Source organism: Corythoichthys intestinalis, chromosome 16 (genome assembly GCF_030265065.1).
Source record: "Corythoichthys intestinalis isolate RoL2023-P3 chromosome 16, ASM3026506v1, whole genome shotgun sequence".
Taxonomy (NCBI): domain Eukaryota; kingdom Metazoa; phylum Chordata; class Actinopteri; order Syngnathiformes; family Syngnathidae; genus Corythoichthys; species Corythoichthys intestinalis.
Window position 1 is genome coordinate 38,445,963 of NC_080410.1, and position 19,850 is coordinate 38,465,812.

Sequence of the window (19,850 nt, forward strand, 5' to 3'; positions counted from 1 at the left end):
TTCAACAAGAAGACAGGAAAGATTGTTCTGTACCAATAACTGGTAAAACAAACAAAAAAAAAAACAATAGAAGTGGTCTTGGTTATGAACCCTGGAGGACACCTCTTGGGATATTTTTGGTCCAAAACTTCCGCAATTTTTAGAAATACGGACTAAGATTTTAATTAATGAGCATGATTCCCAATACAGAACCTTGAGGTACGCCTTTGTTAATATGTCTCTCTTCCAGACATGCACCCGGTCGGGATCCCGCCGACCGCTACTATGCCAATGCAGGTCATGCATTGGCTCCAGCCACCAGTGCTAACGATAGTGAGCAGCAAAGCATGTCCAGCGACGCTGACACGCTTTCACTCACAGACAGTAGCGTGTATGTATTATTTATTTATTTTTTTCATCTTGAAATGAAACAATCTGTAGAATACAGTTGTTGTTGTTGTTGTTGTTTGGTTAGTTTTTTTTTTTTTTTTTTTCCAATTTCAGTAACAAGTTGAAATTGTTTGTTTATGTAATGTTCTGAAGGTGTTGTTGTTTATTCCAGAGATGGCATCCCACCCTACAGATACCACAAACCTCATCGGCGGGAGATGCAGGAGAGCGCACGAGCAAACGGGCGTGTGCCGCTGCCTCTCATCCCTGTGAGTTATTCATGGGTTACCCCCGCATTCCTCCTCCATCTCGATTTCTTTCAACTGTCTGTCTCTGCCGTATTTGTCTCTCCACGTGCGCCCCTGGAGATGGTGCATATTTAACATGTGTGTACGCGATGAGACCCGTGAGGGAGTGTAAGAATAGTGGAGAAGAGAAGGCTGTCTAAACGTAGCTGCTTGCCTTTCGGAAGCTGCGCCCAAGCAGTCGAGAAGGCTCCCCTGTGACAGCCGGATGCCTCCCGTACAGCTGAGGCGGCTGACTCTCACAAGATCCTAATTAGGCCGACCAATTGGGAGGTGGCGTGATTTGACTGCATTTTACCGCTCTAATCCTCCCTCATGTGTACGCCGAATGCAAAGGTATCAAACTAATGGCAAGGGGGCCAGATCTGGCCTGTCACATCATTTTTTTGTGGCCTGCGTAAGGAACTCACGTGCATCAATTTATGTTTTTTTGCTAAAATAACAAATTGCAGATTGTTTTCACTAGAGATGTCCCGATTCGATCACGTCATCGGAAGTCGGGCTGATCACGCCATTTTTCAGAGGGTTGGAATCGGGTGAAAAGGATCGGGTTTTGGTTTTTAATTTAGAAAATATATTTGTTTCTCTGCATCATGCTCGCACAGCTTCTCACTCCCCCGATTGCTGCTTTTCTTGCCCACCAGTGAGGCTGGTGTTCGCTTATTAAAATTAACAATGAGTGACGGCTCTGAGGCTTTCATCTTGCTAGAGAAGCTTTGTAGCGCTGCGCTTCAAAAGAGCCGACTCGTTTAGCTTGTTAAACATTTGGCAACTCATTGTCTTCAAAGCCGCCGAATTTATGAGCTTGTTGAGCAACACTTAGGGGCAGTTTACATGGCGACTCTGCGACATGAAGACTCAATGACTGTGTTGCGGAGTGGCCTCGCGTTCGTATGGTGTCGGCGATGACTGAAGGCAAAGACGCAAACCTTGGAAACCTGCCTCCAAAGTGGAAGAATATGATTGTGGGGCTTGAAGGGGGCTTGCTCCGCACGCATATCAAAAAATCCCGCGGCGCGGTACCGCGCCGATAACATCAACACTCGTACACATCACATTGGGCGTGCGCAGCAGTGCTACTAAACATTAAAAACGGCAAATATGGCGGAAGTCGGCTTTAATTTACTGTTCTTATGATATTTTTAATTTAGATATGTTGAATGTTTCCATTTTTGTGCCTTCTTGAACAAAAGAAAATGCCATTGCTTGGAGTAGGCGGGCATGTTGTCTGCCGGGCTGAGGAGGTCAAAGTGCATCAATCGCTGTCGCCTTGTAAATCTGCACTGCCCCCTAGGGCCTGGCATGAATACTACATCGTTCTCATGCGGAATTGCAACATTGTAACATTGTTCGAATGGAGACGGAACCATATAAGTGCAAACATTAAATTTTTCGTCTTCTCGGAGAGTCACCATGTAAACAGCCCCTTAGTGTTCTGTGGCAATTCATTGTGTGTAAGTAAGACTTTCTCAGCAGCGTGAGTGGAATCACTCAATGATCTCAAAAATGAATTTATTTATTTGAAGAAATGACAATCACTATTAGTACATTTAACCCTAAAAAATTGACTTTTTCATTGACCACTTATTCACGTTAGCATATTACCACTTACAACACTCAGGCAATGGCTACACTAGGAGGGATAATGGCCTTAAACGTGTAATTAGTTAGACTATATGGCTTGTCGGCTACACAAATGTACCTCTTGTCTGGAGATTTTACTACACGGGGTAGGCGGATGTGTACATTTATAAACTACGGACCCTACGCCTAGTATAGGGTTCGTATAATAATCGGATACTAAGGAAGTGATATCGGAGCGCTCCATCACCATTTTTTGTGTGGAATTACAGCATTGTAAACAATTCAGACGCAGCTTTCCTGCTCCTCTTTTTACAACTGAAAGAGCTTGTAAATCTTATGCTTGAATATGTCTGGAGAAGACATCTAACAACGTGGAAAAATTAGTAGCTTCCAGTTCAGAGGTGACCCGCGCGGACTGTGACATTACACACGAGGCTGCTCCTTTTTGCGCATGCATTGTCTGTGCAAATGCAGACGTCCCATGCAGGAGTGGGGCTTTTATAAACGCACCTTAAATGTAGTGCGGGCAGTTATAAAATATTTTCCGAATTAGAAGGTAAACAAATTAGCTGTCATAGTGTAGACGTACTGTAGCTTCAAACTAACAACAGATCAACAATTGATAAAACCATCTTGCATGAAACATGATCATTCAAGTCCATATGAGGTTATATCTATACATGATTCTTTTTATTGTTATCAGTCGATCTTTCATGGGAATATTTCTTTCAAAGCAAGAAGACTATTGATTCGAAAGGCCGTTTGCATCACCGCGAGATTAAAAATTAATAGGAAACCTCTTTTTTTGTCGACAATCTAGTAGAAGGTTCTGAAATAAAAGTAGATACTGAGGTTGTGATACAGTGTTCCTTCTCTCCCCAGCGCACCAACAGGATTCCGAAAGACATCCACGTGGCACCAGAACGCTTTGCCGCCGACCTGATCCTCCGCCTGGAGGGTGTCCTCAGAGAGAGGGAGACCGAGGAGCGACTCAGGAGGTTGCGACTGGTATGTCTCTTCCTTTCTTGTCCACTGAATCGGCTGCAAAATCTGAACGTTTTCTATTTCGTTCAGTTGCCTCAGCGCGTGAACGCCATTCACACAATGGGAAGCGTTGTGTGTTGTGCATTCAAACGTAAAAGCAGAAATCTCTTCACAAAAGCGTTTACACTGACTGCATTTAATTGTAGTACCATCATTTCTGGACTATAAAGCACACTTGACTATAAACTGCCCTGCCCAAATTTTAAAATATGTAAGAAAAAAAATCCATATATCCATCTTACCCATAAGCAGCTTGTATTCAAGTCTTAATATGAGATATTTACATAGAGAGAAGTAACACAAAATAATCCTAATGATCAAAAATCTCTTTATTAACCAAACAAATGCACATCAACACAGAGTTACGGTCTCATTAATATGCAGTATGCTAACCCTAACCCTAGACTGTCACTCGGGGGACCGGAGGTTTCAGGTCCAACTTGTGTTCTCGGAAACCTTAAAAAAAGAACCCTGACTGGCTCACTACATTTACAAAGAAGACAAAATATAATCCACTTTACTTTGCCTTCCAAGCCAAAAATGGATGAAGTCGTCTTAAAAATCCCCGCCCCAGAATCTGATATACTCAGGCACAGGGCTGACGGCTATCGCTAGCCTTTAGTAACGCAGCTCTGTTGTTGCTGTGGCAATTTTGTATATCAAAACCAAGTCAAAACAGTTTAAACTGTTCTTCTGTAATGGGATCAAACATTGGACACAAACATTCTGGGGAATAATGTACTCTTGAGTACTGGTTGAAAACTAATTAGCGGTAGCGTCACGTCCTCTTGTCGAACCAATCAGTGGATGTCCCATCCTTTTAAAATCATTCTTTTGTAGCGGCATATAGCATCAGATGGGGTCCTATTCATCTGTAAGGTCCCCAGAGTTTTTGATGAAGTCTGACGAAGCATCTGGCAAGCTTTGTCGGCGTTAGTGTAGCAGCTGAGAGGCATGTCATGGCCAAATGTGGATATCCATTATCCATGATTAGACTTATACAGCTCTTCTGTATCTGCAACAAGGGTCTTTCTTCTCTTAACAAGTTGGTGTGTACCTGAAATTAACTTGTTTTCGTACAAAGGGAGCCTGTAGCGCTAACTAGCTAAGGGTGGGTTTGGACAATAGAATACACACCAAGAGTGCACGGATACCCATGAGAGGGCTCAAATTCCAACATTCGTCCTGGTGGTTAGTACAGAAGAGGATTATGGCCAATGAAAAAAAAAAAAGCTGATTCTGACTTTGACTTTTGAACATTTGTTCATAGATACTAGAAACCCCACTGAACTATAAGCCGCAGCTGTCCTCACTGTATGATGGGACATTTACACCAAAAGATATTAACCTGTAACACTTTATTTGACAGCAGCATCATAACTGTCATAACACCAAATGAACCCCCATTAAGCTTTGAACCAATTGGCTGCAAAGCTTCATTGCTTCAAAAATGCTTCATTTGGCCATCACTGCTCCCCTGTGGGAGATAGTCAACCTCCTGCTGTCAACACTGTTCTCGTCAAACATGCCTCCTAGCATGCATTGCAGCGCTACAAAAGTAAATAACAATCAAAATTTATGTTCTGTGCTAATTACTGTATTTCTTCAGTTACTGTTCCAGTTGTTTCAATAATTGCTAGTTATGGTATTTGGTAACACTTAATTTGACAGTGCCGCAATAAGACAATCATAATTATGACATGACATTGTCATGCACATTAATGAATGCTTATAACCAGGGGCGGACTGGTAATCTGTAGCTTCTGGAGGATCACAGCCGGTGCTCTGGACAGCCGGCGGCCGCCATACATACATCACTGTTTTTATCCCCTCTAGTCTATACTCTGTGATTAGCTACAGTTCGCATCCAATCCGACAGGTGGCAGCAATGCGCCTGGCTGAAAGACTTGTTGTGGCCCACGAAAGGGCAGGATAGAGCGATAAGAGCTTTGGCGGACTTTCTAGTTGCCACCGGGCTGAGATGGAATGAAGAGGGTTAATTGCTAGGTATATTGGCGATTGTTATCCATCAGGTAGCTACAATTTAAATGAAATAAATGGCAATTAAAGGGCTAGTGCCAGCAAAAAACATTTTAGCTGTAAAACAACGTAGGCACACGCAGCAGCAATATTAATTCAGAAGAAATATAACAAAATTAGGGCTGTCAAAATTATCACGTTAACGCGCGGTAATTAATTTTTTTAATTAATCACGTTAAAATATTTGACTCAATTAACGCACATGTCCAGCTCAGACAGTATTCTGCCTTTTGGTAAGTTTTACAGCAAGGCTTTTTGTGCTGTCTAACAGTGAACTCTTGTGGTCGCTTTGCGACATGGTTTATTGTTTTCTTGCCAGTTCAATATGGCTGCACGACGTCTCGGGCTGACGGCTACGTTGTAATGTTGTGCCTTGGACAAGATTTGTCCGTAAGTATGGTTGTTGTAAAGAATGTACATATTATGTTAGTAAGCGAAATGTTATATTTTTTGTATGAGACGCTTTTTGTTTATGTTTAGTGAACCTGTATAGCGTGCTAAGCTAACGTTGTTGCTAATGCAATGCTTGTGTACTTTTTTTTGTAGTTTTACGACGGTCTAAAGAGGACAATGGTTTGAGGCCATTTTATTAATAAATCAGATGAAAAAGGAAGAAGTCTGATTATTAAGGCGTCGTTCACTAGCTGTCTAGCTTGGAAAAAGTAGACGCTTCGGAGTGAGGACAGCATAGACAGATTTAAAGGACAGTAGAGTGAAATGCCCACTACAGCCCTTATGTACCGTGTGTTGAATGTATATATCCATCTTGTGTCTTATCTTTCCATTCCAACAATTTATTTTACAGAATATATATATATAATTTACAGAAAAACATGGCATATTTTATAGATGGATTGAATTGCGAGTAATTGTGATTAATTACGATTAATTAATTTTTAAGCTGTAATTAACTCGATTAAAAATTTCAATCGTTTGACAGCCCTAAACAAAATATTAATAAAATGAATGGTTTTACTTTAAAGTTTAGGTAGTTAAATTGATATAATATATATTTTTAATCATTTATATATCGTTTTGTTTTCTGGTTAATACTTTCCAATGAAGGTTATGTATACAGGATTTGTCTTGAAATGTTTATTGTATTTTCATTTAAATTTAGTATTTGTGTGGCAAGATTAATTAAGGCATAAACAATGAAGTAATTTTATAGAAACAGGGGATAGGTGTTATTATAATCAAATGAATACATAAAACTTGCTTTCAAAAATAAATTCTTTTATTTGTTTATTCAGGTTGATTATAGAGCGAGGGCAGAAAGATGAATCCAACTCCAGTTCAGCCTTGCAGTACTTTGAGCGCCCCAAGTCAGACAGTCAAAGTCTAGACACATTTTCTTCATTTTTCTCTCAAAGTGAACGAAATTGATGCATTTTACAATAATTTTTTTTTTTTTAAATTCTCCCCCGGGGGGGGGGGGGGGGGGGGGGGGGCATGCCCCTGGCCCCTGTGGACAGCGATTCTTGTGGGCTGGGCTGAGTCAAAGTCCAGGGCTGCATTTTAGTCCCAGTCCGACCCTGCTTATAACAGATGTCATTTAGTGTCATCCGGCAAATTCTCTCTTTTGAATGGATGTAAAAAGATCCAAGCTGGACATAAATGGAATTAGTAAAGTAGTTTGCCGGATAACACTGAATGACATCTGTCATAAGCGTTCAGTAATGCCCATGATAGTGTCATGTCATAATTATGGTGGTCTTATGACAGTCTTATTACGCTGCGGTCAAATTAAGTGTTAACCCAAATAAATCAACAAATAAAATGCACTGGATTATAAAACACAAGATGCAAAATTAGGGGGAAAAGTAGCAGTTTATAGTCTGAAAATTATGGTAGTAATTGAAAAAAACAAGTTTGTTTTTTTTTAAATGAGAAAATATGAAGCTCATTTGTTTAAAAAAAAAAAAAAAATCGATCAATAAACCCCTTCGTTCTAAAAGCCGCAGGATACAAACGGAGAGAAAAAAGTAGCGGCGTATGGTTCAAAAACTACGGTAGTTAGTCCACGCTGCACTAGACGCACCAGTCAATGTGTGTTCCAGATTTCAAAGGAAACTTCAATGAAATTAATGAGGCCAGCTATTACGAGTAGTCTTTTAAAAAATAATAAAATAACAGCATGACATGAATCAGTTGGCGAATTCTAGCTGCGGCCTGTGGGCGATCTGGCTTTGTGCACCAATCAGATGGAGCACCTGCGCTTGTAAGCCGGGAACAGCGTGGCGGCCGTTTGATGTCACTTGAACGCCGATGAAGTGCTTGGCGCCAGTGAAATGGGCCTCAGTATGCTGAGCCAAGTGTTTGCTTTGGTTTGGATTTGAATGAAAAGAAGAAGCGAACGAACACACACGCTAACGGCTGCCTTAGCCTTGGATGCTGCAGTATTATATTTCGCAGTCTCCTCTTTGCCCTCAGTCTCCTCCCTAAATACAATGAGACACATGTACCAAGACGTGTAGATATTTTGAGTTTATCCACAAAATCACTGCTGGATTCAGAATACGTGCGTACCATTTTCTCCTCACATGTGAATCAGAATTTTTTTGAATGAAATCCCTGAAATAACAAAATTAACCATTCGCTTAGTGGATGCTTTTGAATTGTATGTTACAAAATAGTCATTTCTGGCAAATATGGGCTCATTTTCATCAGGAAAGGTTTGTACATTCTGTACAGTTATTTTTCCTGGTGACAAAACTGCCATCTTGTGGAGAGAATGGATGTAATTCAGTACAAATTCACTTTTAAGAATAGAATTAGACTTTTTTTTTTTATTGTTGTGTGTTAGTGCAGTGGTTCTCTTCATATTTATTCTGTGATGTACCCCCTGTGGAACTTTTTTTTTCAGCCAAGTACCCCTTAGCAAAGCATTTGGGGGTTAATAAAAAATACTTAAAACATGCTATCAGTGCTACTGTTCCGCATCGTGTCTTGAGATGATCTGAATTCAGAGAGTTTCCTCTTTAAAATGTCGGGTGGCTTATCAACGTGACATCCATTTTTCTTCTTAAGATGGCGCTGCAGATGCGCTGGCTTCATGGAACTGAGCAACAACAGTGCTTTGGGTGGGTTGCAGCTTGTGGGTCTAAATCCAAATACAGTGGGACCACGGCATATGAACACCTCGACATACGATCCTATCGACAGCCGACGTAAAATTTTACTCGTGATTTGTCTTGACATATGACGACATGCTCCAAGTACGACGATATATTGTACAAAAGCGTCACATTTTCATTGTTTTCCCCTAAGACAGCAGCAGCACAGTGGATTTTCTCATGAGAGAAATCAACATGGGTCCCAAGAAGATTAGTGCAGTTGGTGAAAAAAGGAAAAAAGCTGACGCTTACCATTGAAATAAATATGGAAATGATGGAATATGTCTACGATCTCAAGTTCTCAACGATCCTCCTCCGAACTCCTTTCGCCATTCTTTATAATTTAGTAACAATCATTGTTATTGTAACATCAGCAAGGAAATCGCCAGCTTTGTCAGTTTTTTATTCATTCATTTCAGAACTTGTGCAACACAACAAAGCTACTGTCCACCGTAGCCGACACAAGCAACAACAGAACATGAAAAGTGAAAGTAAAAACTCTTAACGCAGCTCTCTCACTCTCTCGTCAGTCTGTTCAGACACAGCATGCAAAACACAACTGCCACATTAGAACCTGATCCGTTGGAATATTAATAATATAAAAGTAATAATATGATTTGTTTTTATAATTTATTTGTTTTGCTATGTGTAATTGCTATGTGCAATTGTACCTGCAGTATTTATGATTTTTAGAGATTGTTGCTAGGCGGGTCAAGCTCGCGTTTGTCCCTAATGCTAAATGCATGGAAATAGTGTACGAACGAGATGTTTACTGAGCTAAACCTACGAATTCTGTCCGAAAATTATGTCCCTGGTGCAGAGGTTGCGCTAGACATTTTCGTTGTCTGTCATTTTGACTGACAGGGTCATAAAAATCCGGTCATAGTCTATTTTTACCCGTCACTTAAATTTTTAAAATGATAATGATGACATATTCAATAGTATTTAGTATTCATTCATTTTTAATTAATATTGTAACGCTTGCTTGGCGGCGAAAAATTAGAGACGGAAGTCGTGGTATTTTTCTCCCTTTTTACTCTGCTTACCGCCAACAACTCCGCCCCCAAAGAAAAAGAGGCAACGATATAGACCCCAATCACCAATGTCACACAATGATCTTAATTGTGGTTGTCAGCCCAAAATCTTCTACATATATATTAAATGCATCTTACCAGATATAAAAAGACTACTACATAGTCTGTGGTGATCGTTTGGTGCCCAGATTTCTTGTCGAATTACAGCAGTCCATCTCGCTCTTATCTTCGGGTCTCTCAGAATACGGTAGAACTTCAAGTCTCTCCGTCTATCTTCTCTGTTACAGCAACCAACCGCCACACACGCCTTCACCATTTTGATTATTAATATTAACGAGCAGAAAAACACGCCGTAATAGGAGGCATGTACGTAGCGGTAATGTGTAAACATGACGAGCTGACACACAATATGGCGGCTCCGGTCAGGGGGGCGGAGTTGTGACGTCATGTGATTGGGGTCTATACACAGGCGGCAATCTTGTCCATCAATTGGATGACGCGCTGGCACACCGGGTGCACCAATAAGAACCTCGCGTTGATGTGTCAATCACGGTGCCGCCGCCAGACCCCGGTGACGCTACAATATTCTGACAGAAGAGCCAACGACGTCATGCATTAAGAGAGACAATAGCTAATTAATATGCTAACTCGCCACCCTGTGGTCTGGGGTGTGAATTGCAACCTGTCAAAATGATGGCCAGACTTCAGTTTTTTCCGTCACAGTTTTAAAAAACCGGTCAACGACGGAAAATATCCGGTTAACGCGACCCCTGCTCTGGTGCCAAATTGAATGGTAAAGATGTGGAAGAACATACAAATGTTCAGTTAAAGAGATTGAGTGTCGAGGGCTGAAAAAGATGGGGAAAAATAGCCGACCTGATCCAGAGGTAGCTTTTTCATCAACACCTTTTTCTTGTGTGCATTACCTTACGCTACTGACAATGACATTTTCCTGTTTCAACAATCTATCCTTTACCACCATATGCCCTTTGTTTCTTATATATTATATGGTCCGGTTGTCTTGTGTCTCTGACCGTTCTTGGGGGTAATTTATATTGCTATTTTTGTGTCGTGATCGCAAATGCTACTCAGTGACAGCCAACGAACACTTTAAATTTGTTCATGAATAGCAAATCTTAATTCTATAATTTAGTTACACGTCCCCCTTAATAGTGTATTTATTTATTTATTTATTTATTTATTTTTATTTTTTTTTTTATATATAACAGAAAAGGTAACAACAGTGGCAGTCAGATACCATTTTAATTTTTTTCACGTCATTTGTTTTCAGACAGAAGCAGCACGGCAAAACGTCACGCTAAAAAATAAGTACAAATATCAAAATGGCTTACCTCTTCGTCCTCTGTAGGACCATGGCCCCCAACAAAATGTTTACTGCATGTGAAGGTGATTGGCTTCACCTTGCTGGCGTTAAACTGGTCTTTTGGAGGTCCGCACAAGTTGATCCATTGTTCACATTTTTTCCTCTTTTTTGGCTTCGGAAAAGAAAGAAAACATCCTTCAAATGTCATAATGTCTAGAGTTGTTTCTACAAGTTCTATAACAGCAATGTTTACTCGGCATGTTGTTTTTTGAAAGATTAGCAGCAGAAAACAAGCTGTAATATCATGAGTTGTATGCGAGGGCGTGTCTATGTTGACCCACTTCCGGGTTACGATGACGACGTCACAGTCTAAAAATAGTGCTGTACGGGTATGTATTCTTATGAGAAAATCCTGCTCGACATACAACCATTTCAACTTACACCCCAGGTCCTGGAAAGGATTAAATTTGTATGTAGAGGTACCACAGTAAAACATAATCTTCAACATACAACCACAATTTTACAGACTCTGGTTTGGCCTTGTTTTGCTCTTGTGCCTCTGATATTTAAACACGACTCCATTGTTTGAGGTTGAGTCTTCAAGTGATTGATAGGTAACGAGAGGTGGCACGTGACAAGTTGGGTCGAAATTGGGGTGAAATCTGGATTTTTTAAATACTAAAATTGAATAACCTGCTGAAATTAAAATTGTGTTTCTGAACTTACATTTTTCTGAAGCAATTATATAATTCAATAATTATTATTAAATGATTTTTGCATGGTTGTTTGTTTTATTCAAAATCTCGCATACCCCCTGGAGTTCATTCAAGTACCCCCAGGAATAAGCCTACCTCCATTTGAGAACCACTGTGTTAGTGCATTTCATGTTCATAAAAACTGAAAAATAGAGTTAGAAATATGTCTTAAAGTATCAGGACAAATAGCATTAAGAAATAAAAATTGTACACAAGAACTAGCAGAGTCAGCAAGGATGTTTTTATATCCAAAAAGCAGCAAATGAGTGACTGATTTTTAACTCATTATCTGCCATTGACGGCAATAAACAAATCAGAGTTGCTGTAAGAATGAACTGCTTTTTCCTTGACTGCACACTTGCACAGTGAGTTTGACATATTACCACCTACAACACCATGACAAAGGAAATAGATTACTACACTGTAAAATATTATAAGTTGACTTTACTAAAAAAAAATATGCAAACTTGCTGCCTTAAAAAAATTAATTTATGTTGACTTAGATGAATTAGATTTGATTAACTTAATTATTGTGAGTTGGCAGTACTCAAATGAACTTAAAAAAATTGGTTTATAGTCACTTGTTTATTGTGAGTTGGCAGTACTCAAATTAACTTAAAATAAGTGGATTATAGTCACTTGTTTATTTTGAGTTGGCAGTACTGAATCTAACTTAAATAACTGGATTACAGTAACGTGTTTTAGAGTGTACAGTACTCAAATTAACTTAAATAATTGAATTGCAGTAACTTTTATTTTGAGTTTGCAGTATTCAAGTGATAATTGTGTATTAAATTATTAATTACCTTTAGTTTTCCATTTCATCCATCATATTCAGGTCAACTTAATTTTCCTGACCTAAAAGAATTGTACAATAGAAATTACAACTGCACATACTAATTTCATTAAAAAAAAAAACATTATCTAACAGTAATGACCCCCAAAACACAATGAATGGAGAACACTCTTAACTCATTGGAATTGAAATTTACTTTAAAATGCTCAAAAGTGCATTTAATGGGAGACACCGGCTCCTGGCAGGCTGAACAGTGTTTGGTTAATACTCAGTATCAATGAACAATCAGTGGATTAATTACAAACCCACTTTTGCAAACATTTTGCACCTCATACAAAGTACAGGCACCTAAAGATAACCTTTTGCTACAGAAATTAATGAATAATACCTGAACTGCATCAATGTCCACTCCTATCCTGTGATTTCCAAAGACTAACAGGCGACATCCTATTCTCATAATTTCAGGACATTAACTCAGCATTGAAGACATGGCGTCAAACTAGTTGCCCATTACAACATGAGCTTGAGCTATGGTAAAGCTAACAGGTCTGATTTCTCCAACAATATTAGTGATCAAAACTGGAACTAGGTACAATCAACATTGTCCCATGGTTTAAACTGTGCAGCATTGATAAATTAACATAAAAATACAGAACTCTTTAAAACACTCTGTTCAAATTCAAATTTCACTTTATAACACCTGGAACAGTAAACAAGACATGTTGTTTTTCTCACATCACCAAAAGAGTACATGCAAAATGTGTACTGGAGTTATACACCTCAGACACCTACAATTTTACCAAGAATATGGGTTTTATTTTTATTCAAATTGTAATTTCATATTAAGCTCTTTCGTCTAAAAAAGTCTAATTACTAGTCAAAAATATGTCATTAGTCTTAACCCTCATGCTGTCGTCCTGGGTCAAAAGACAACAACTATTTTGATTTTTCTTTTTTTCCCTCTCACTATCCTTTCTCCCTCTCTTCCTTCTTTCCTCCACCCCTTCCTTCTTCCTCTACTCATTCAAGTTTCCTTCCTCTCTCTTTCCTCTCACCATCCTTTCTCCAACCCTTCCTTCTTTCCTCCTTCCTCCCCCCCCTTCGTTCTTCCACCCATTCCTTTCCTTCCTCTCTTCTTTCTTTCCTCCCACCATGTTTTCTCTCTTTCTTACCTCCTTCCTGCCATCCCTGATTTCTTTCCTCTCACCATCCTTTCTCCCTCCCTTCCTTCTTTCCCCCTTCCTTCCTCCTTTCTTTCTTGACCTGAGGGCACCACAAGGATTAAAATAAGACATATAACATAAAAAGTATCTTGTTTTTCACTTGTTTCTATGGCAATTTCACTCTTTTTTCAAACAAATTTTCCCCTGAAATAAGTACTTGCACTTGTCCGTGGAACAAGGCTTTTTTGCGTGTTCTAATCGAAAAAAAAAAAAAAAACTGTTCCAGATATATTTTTCTTATTTCGAGCTAGTGACAATTCGCTTGAAACAAGTGAAAAAAAATAGTTAGTATGAGGGTAGATTTGTGTCTTTATTATTCAATCAAAAAAAAAGTTGCCTCAATCAAATGAAAAGTTGCTTCAATCAAAATATATATTTTCAATTGAAGAAAAAGTCATTTCAATCACAAAAAAAAAGTGTTTGAATTCAAAAATGAATTTGAAAGTCAAAAAAATGTATTTGAAAACTATTTTTCTTTGATTTATTTATTTTTTTTTTATTTAAGTCAAGTTTATTTTGATTGAAGTAATGTAATTTTGCGTTTGGACCACATTTTGGCTAGGACATTTGTGTCTTTATTATTCAATCAAAAAATAAGTTGCTTCAAACAATGAAATATATATTTTCAAAAGAAAATCACTTAAATCAATTGTAGAAAAAAAGGTTTGAATGTGAAAAAATATTGAGACTCAGAAATTCGCATTTGAACACTTCATTTTTCATTGACACCGTTTTCTTTGATCGAAGCAATCCTTTTTGTGTTTGAGCCATATTATGGGTAGGACATTTGTGTCAAAAATCATTCAATCCCAATAAAAGTTGCTTCAATCAAAAAAAAAAAAAAAAATTCTTAACCAAAGAAAAAACTACTTTTGCAAAAATATTTTGGGGGCAAATATTTTTTTTATTTGAAATATATATTTTTTGTCTTGACGTGTCACTTTTTTTGAAAAGCAAAAAGTTTTAAACTTTTTTTTTTTTTTGTGGAAAAGGTTTTGAAAGCACTTTTTTTTAAAAGTGGAAAAAGTTTTAAAGGCACTTTTTTTCAGTTGACTCATTTTGACACAAAAACGTTTTTTCTTTGATTAAAATAGTTTTTTTGATTGAAGCAACTTTTATTGGGATTGAATGATTTAGACACAAATGTCCTACCCATACGATGGCACAAACACAAAAAGGATTGCTTCGATCAAAGAAAACAGGTTAAATGAAAAATGAAGTGTCCAAATGTGAGTTTCTGAGTTTCACATTCAAACCTTTTTTTTCTACGACTGAATTTTTTAAATATTTGATTGAAGTGATTTTTCTTTGGAAAATATATATTTTTTTGTTTGAAGCAACTCATTTTTTGATTGAATAATAAAGACACAAATGTCCTAGCCAAAATGTGGTCTAAACGCAGTTATATGATTTCAATCAAAAAAGTTGTTTCAATCAAAAAAAAAAAAAAAAAAAAAAAAAAAAAAAAAAAAAAAACGACTTAACTGAAAAAAACAAAAAATTCAATCAATGCAAAATAGTTTCCACATACATTTTTTTGAGTTTCAAATTTATTTTTGCATTCAAACACATTTTTTTTGATTGAAGTGACTTTTTCTTCGATTGAAAATATATAATTTGATTGAAGAAACTTATTTTTTGATTGAATAATAAAGGCAAAAATCTACCTCCATAAGTTACTTTTTAGAGGTGATGCATCTTATTTTAACTTATATTAAGTGACATTTTCATTTGGAAATTAGACATTTAGACTAGAAATAAGAAAAATATTCTTAGTTTTTGCACTACAGGTGTAGGCAAGTTGATAAACTTGCCTACACCTGTAGTTTGTTTTTCAGAGTGAGCAGTTTTGGAGTGAGGGTTTTCTTTCCCAATCCAAGCATGACTGTTTGAATGAATCTGAATGTGTTTGCCATGCGTTTTGGGTAATCAAGATGGAGGGCAAACATAAGCCCAAATATGAGGCAGACTGCCTGGGGAAAGTCTCTAATATTGTCCATGACAGTCCTTCCCTCAAGTACGATGGCAGTGGAAATGGGCTGGAGGTGCACTGCATTTAGACCCTGCTGCTGATCATCTTCGCTGACAACAGTCAGCACCCCAACTGTCACTGAGGCGAGTACTTCTTTCGCTGTATCCTGCAAAAGAAGCACACACAACTACCTTCTGAATCTCATCTTCTTTTGGGGAAAAATCCCCTAGAGAAACCCTAAATTCATTCACATGGTTTTTCAAAGTGTGAGATAGGAGAATTCACATCCTTCACATTCACATTTAACTACATTATGTACTACAAACAAATTTACTAGGGATTCTCATAATTTATAAGTGAGATCAGAATCCACCTGATTCTGATCAACTAAAAATAATTATATTTTAAACATTTGACAACAAAATGAAATGTATAATAAATATGATTTGTCAGTAAATTGAGATCAGTGAGTGTCCGTCTGCTTTCAATGTTACTTACAAAGCAAGTCTTGTAAACTTCACTGGAGTCGTCACCAAGTAGAATGGGTAGGCCTTTGAGGACAACAGAGCGAAGTGCTGTTACATCTGGTGACTAAAAATACAGAGAGAGAAGAGATGTAAGTTAAAAACTTTGTAGCATTTTGAGGGGTGGGTGGAATATGTGTTGATATTAGACATGTGCCGGTTACCGGTTTCATGGTTTACCGTGGTGTGAAAACGTCGCGGTTTCAAAACCACTAAAATTTTCCGGCATACCTTAGTACGGTATTCGCTATTTTTCATGTGCCAAAATGCAGCCGAAGTGGCTTGGTGCGGCACCACTCACCCCTTCCCGTTTGTTGCCGTGAGTGTCACTAAACAGCCAGCAAACCCAAAAACCAACCCTCGAAACACAAGGCGTACTTTTCTTCAATTTATTGAGCTCTCAAATCGTGGTGAAATATACAAATGAATACATTTAAAACGTTGTACAATTGTATTTTTCCACGTGTGATTAGGTTCCACAGGATAGCAGTAGCACCATTAAAAAGTTCACCAAAAACAAAACACACATTTTCATTTCAAATTCAATATACAAACTAACTAAAATTTACAAAGACGAATGATAGCCTAGGCTAAGCTGGGAGAGCAGCTTCGTCGAGATTTTATGTCTCACAGCCGTCAAAGATCGCTAATTGAGAAAGGAGGTCTCACTCCTCACCTTTTTTTTTTTATTTATTTTTTTTTTTATGAAACCTTTCCTCAACAATATTTACATTTTAACATTTATAAAACTAACTTATACATTTTTAACTAACTTATTAACTTATGAATTCTTTGTTCTTTTTAACACAAAGGCATGGCATCATGTAGACTAGAGTTGACACAGTGGCTGAAAATGGCGAAACTTCACTTGAGCTTCCCCCCTCAAAAAAAAAGTCATACAGTATATATTTTTAATTTTATTTAGAAGTCTTTTTACTTTTTATAGCAATTATTTTGTTCTTACTCTAATATTGAGCAACTTGAGCTGTGGCTGTGGGTATAGTCTAGGTTCTATTTATTTTAATTTTATATAAAATATTTTTTATTTTGTGTTAATTTATTTATTTTCACATTATATTCATGTTCCAATTTACAAATATGTTTTGAAAAAAAAATCCTGTTCAATGGAAATTATTATTTTTTTTTTTAAACCCCTACGTCTCAAAATTTTGGAGCTATAATTGCAATACCGTGATACCGTGAAACCGCGGTATTTTTGCTCACGGTTATCGTACCGTGAAAATCTCATACCGGCACATGCCTAGTTGATATACTGTTCTGCATTTCCTCTAGTAGTGCTGGCTTATATTAGAGACAGGGTTTTAAGTTGTAAGTATATTTCGTAATATCTAAATACCCCATTTTACACATCCCATTTTCCCCGTTAACATTTTCTTTGTAGCGATAAAAACTCAACATTTCAATTCAATTTCAAAAGAAATGTCCCTGTGCATGTATTTCATTGAGCAGAAAAAAGCACTCACTTAAAATGTGCAAACTACCATATTACTGTACGTTTTTCATCCTAAGAATGACAGATTGAGAGACACATGTTTCGATGAGTAGTTCACAACAGCTGGTATAAGTCATTGGTATGGTCATCAAAGGAGTACATCTGCCTCTCTTGCTCTCCACAGCAGCATGCAGCAGCATGCAGCAGCAACACAACAGAGGTAGGAAGTGTGAATGGTATGTGGTACAGGGCTAAGGTTAACTGAAACCACACATTATGCTGGAGTGTAAATTACTCAAAATTTGTTAAAAAAAAAAAAAAAAACACACAACAGAATCCTTACCACCCAGTTGATGTGCTGCATCAGGTCTGTCAGTTTCTGTCCTGTAGTTCCTTTTTTGGACTTGAAAAGATCAATGACGCGTGGGGTGTGTTGGTCTAGGGCTTCATAGAAGTCTCCTTCAAGATTCTTACTGGCGATGCGATTAAACTCAGCAAAAACCTTAAAAATGGGAGGGGAAGGAAAGAGAGGGATAGCAACATTAAGCTGACATCATCCAATTAATACTGTAAAAAACGAAAGAGCTTAATATGAAACTATGGTGATTAATACATTACTACTTATTAAACAAAAAAAAACATGAGTACACATACTGCTATTGAAAACATTTTTCTTTTTTGTGTATAGTGCAAGAGTTTTTTTTTTTTTTTTCATGAGGATCATATGTTTTAATATTCCACCAAATGAATTAGGATTTCTTGCCTCACAGCTTTGATATGTTCTGACTGACATTTGATCTGCTGGAAACTTTATGAGGGAAGACAGGCCGAAACAAACAAGTATCTTACCTGTCTCTCGGTGAAAAGTGCTGGCCATCGTTCAACCATGCTCTGCACAGCAGGTTCCTGTGTCACTATCTCCCTTCTGCGCAGTGGGAATGTTTGGTCCATCATTTGCGAGACTAGAGTGATATTGGGTTTTTTCTTCTTCATTTCCTCTATGACAATCTTTCTGCCATTTTCAAGGCTGCTTTCATCATGCCTGTCAGGTAAATTAGGCAAATAATTGGCTTCACCTCTTTTTGGTCGCTTGATATTCTTGCTGGATGCTTCTCCCTCTGGGTTGCGTTTACTTCGTTTACCCCCATTGATCATTACATCATCACATCCTGCTTTTCGTAGCTTTGTACGATAGTTGGCCATCTTGAATTTAAGGCAGTTTTTCCAACCATACCATCCTGGCTGGGGACCAGGTTCAGTGAGGCTGGGGTGCTTGCTGATCAGTGATTTTGCAACACTGCTGAAGTCATCATCGTCAGGGTAAGCCTTGAAACTGTACATAGTTTCTGCAAGCTTTTGGAGTATATCGTGTTTCATATCTCGTGATGGAGTCATTGGGAGACGGTCTCTCATATATATAAGGTCTGCCTGTCTCAGTCTGTACTCTACATCCACTGAGAAATTGGGAATGTCAAAGAACTCTGGCCACTGTCTTCTTAGCGAAGATGGTAGTTCAGCAGTGGACAAGAGCTCAGTGTCTGCTGTGCTGCAGTCTAATTCTTGGGTGGTTGAAGACATGGAGGTCAACTCAAGAACCACAAGAGGAATTACTTTCAGCGTAGCTCTTTCAGGCAAATCGGTTATTTGAGTCAAATTGCAGAGCGCATTATTAAAGTCTGGATCTTCATATTGGAGTCTGAAGTCGTACTGCAACGACAGCTTATCCCTCAGCTGTGTTTTCAGTTCTTCAATGGAATCCGGTCTCTCATTTAAGGTTAGCTTCCTTATATCGTCATCATCTATGACAACTCGGAGCATCAATTTTTGGTCCATTTTGATGTCGCCTCCTGTGAAAAAATGAGAACTTAATCTCAGACATGCCAGATTTTGGTGTTTAATCCACTCAGCATAATATGTACCGTTTGAGTGTAACAAGCTGTTTGCCATGAACTCTGTAAAGTGACAGAGGAAACACATCATTCAATTCAGACAACTGGGTGACTGAGAAGGTGGGCAAATGGCTGTGACAGAGCTCATATGCTCTAAGATGCTCATCATACCATGAGGTCATCAGTTTACAGACAAATGCTATATCAGTGTTGATAACAACAATCTTTGCAATTTGTCTGAAATCTGGGAGCCCTGCGCAAGATCCAACAGAAATGACCATATCAGCACTGTACTTAATGCCATCAATGCAGACAGAGGAAGCGACAAGTACTGTGTTCAGCTGGTTGTTCCTTTGATTGAGCCAGTTCTGCACATTTTCCGGAAATGAGGAAACCATCACGGACTTTACTTTGGGAATCTC

General features: G+C 38.1%; 1 protein-coding gene across 4 annotated transcripts in view; it reads left to right on the forward strand.

Annotated features, from left to right (window-relative positions):
• Nucleotides 1-19,850, forward strand: part of axin1 (axin 1) — a 65,079-nt gene that overhangs the window by 23,013 nt on the left and 22,216 nt on the right. For all 4 annotated transcript variants that reach the window (XM_057861582.1, XM_057861583.1, XM_057861581.1 and 1 more), the window contains 3 exons: nt 230-370; nt 542-638; nt 3,141-3,266. In XM_057861582.1, the coding sequence (XP_057717565.1) occupies nt 230-370; nt 542-638; nt 3,141-3,266 (364 nt within the window). The remainder of the gene's footprint in view (nt 1-229; nt 371-541; nt 639-3,140; nt 3,267-19,850) is intronic.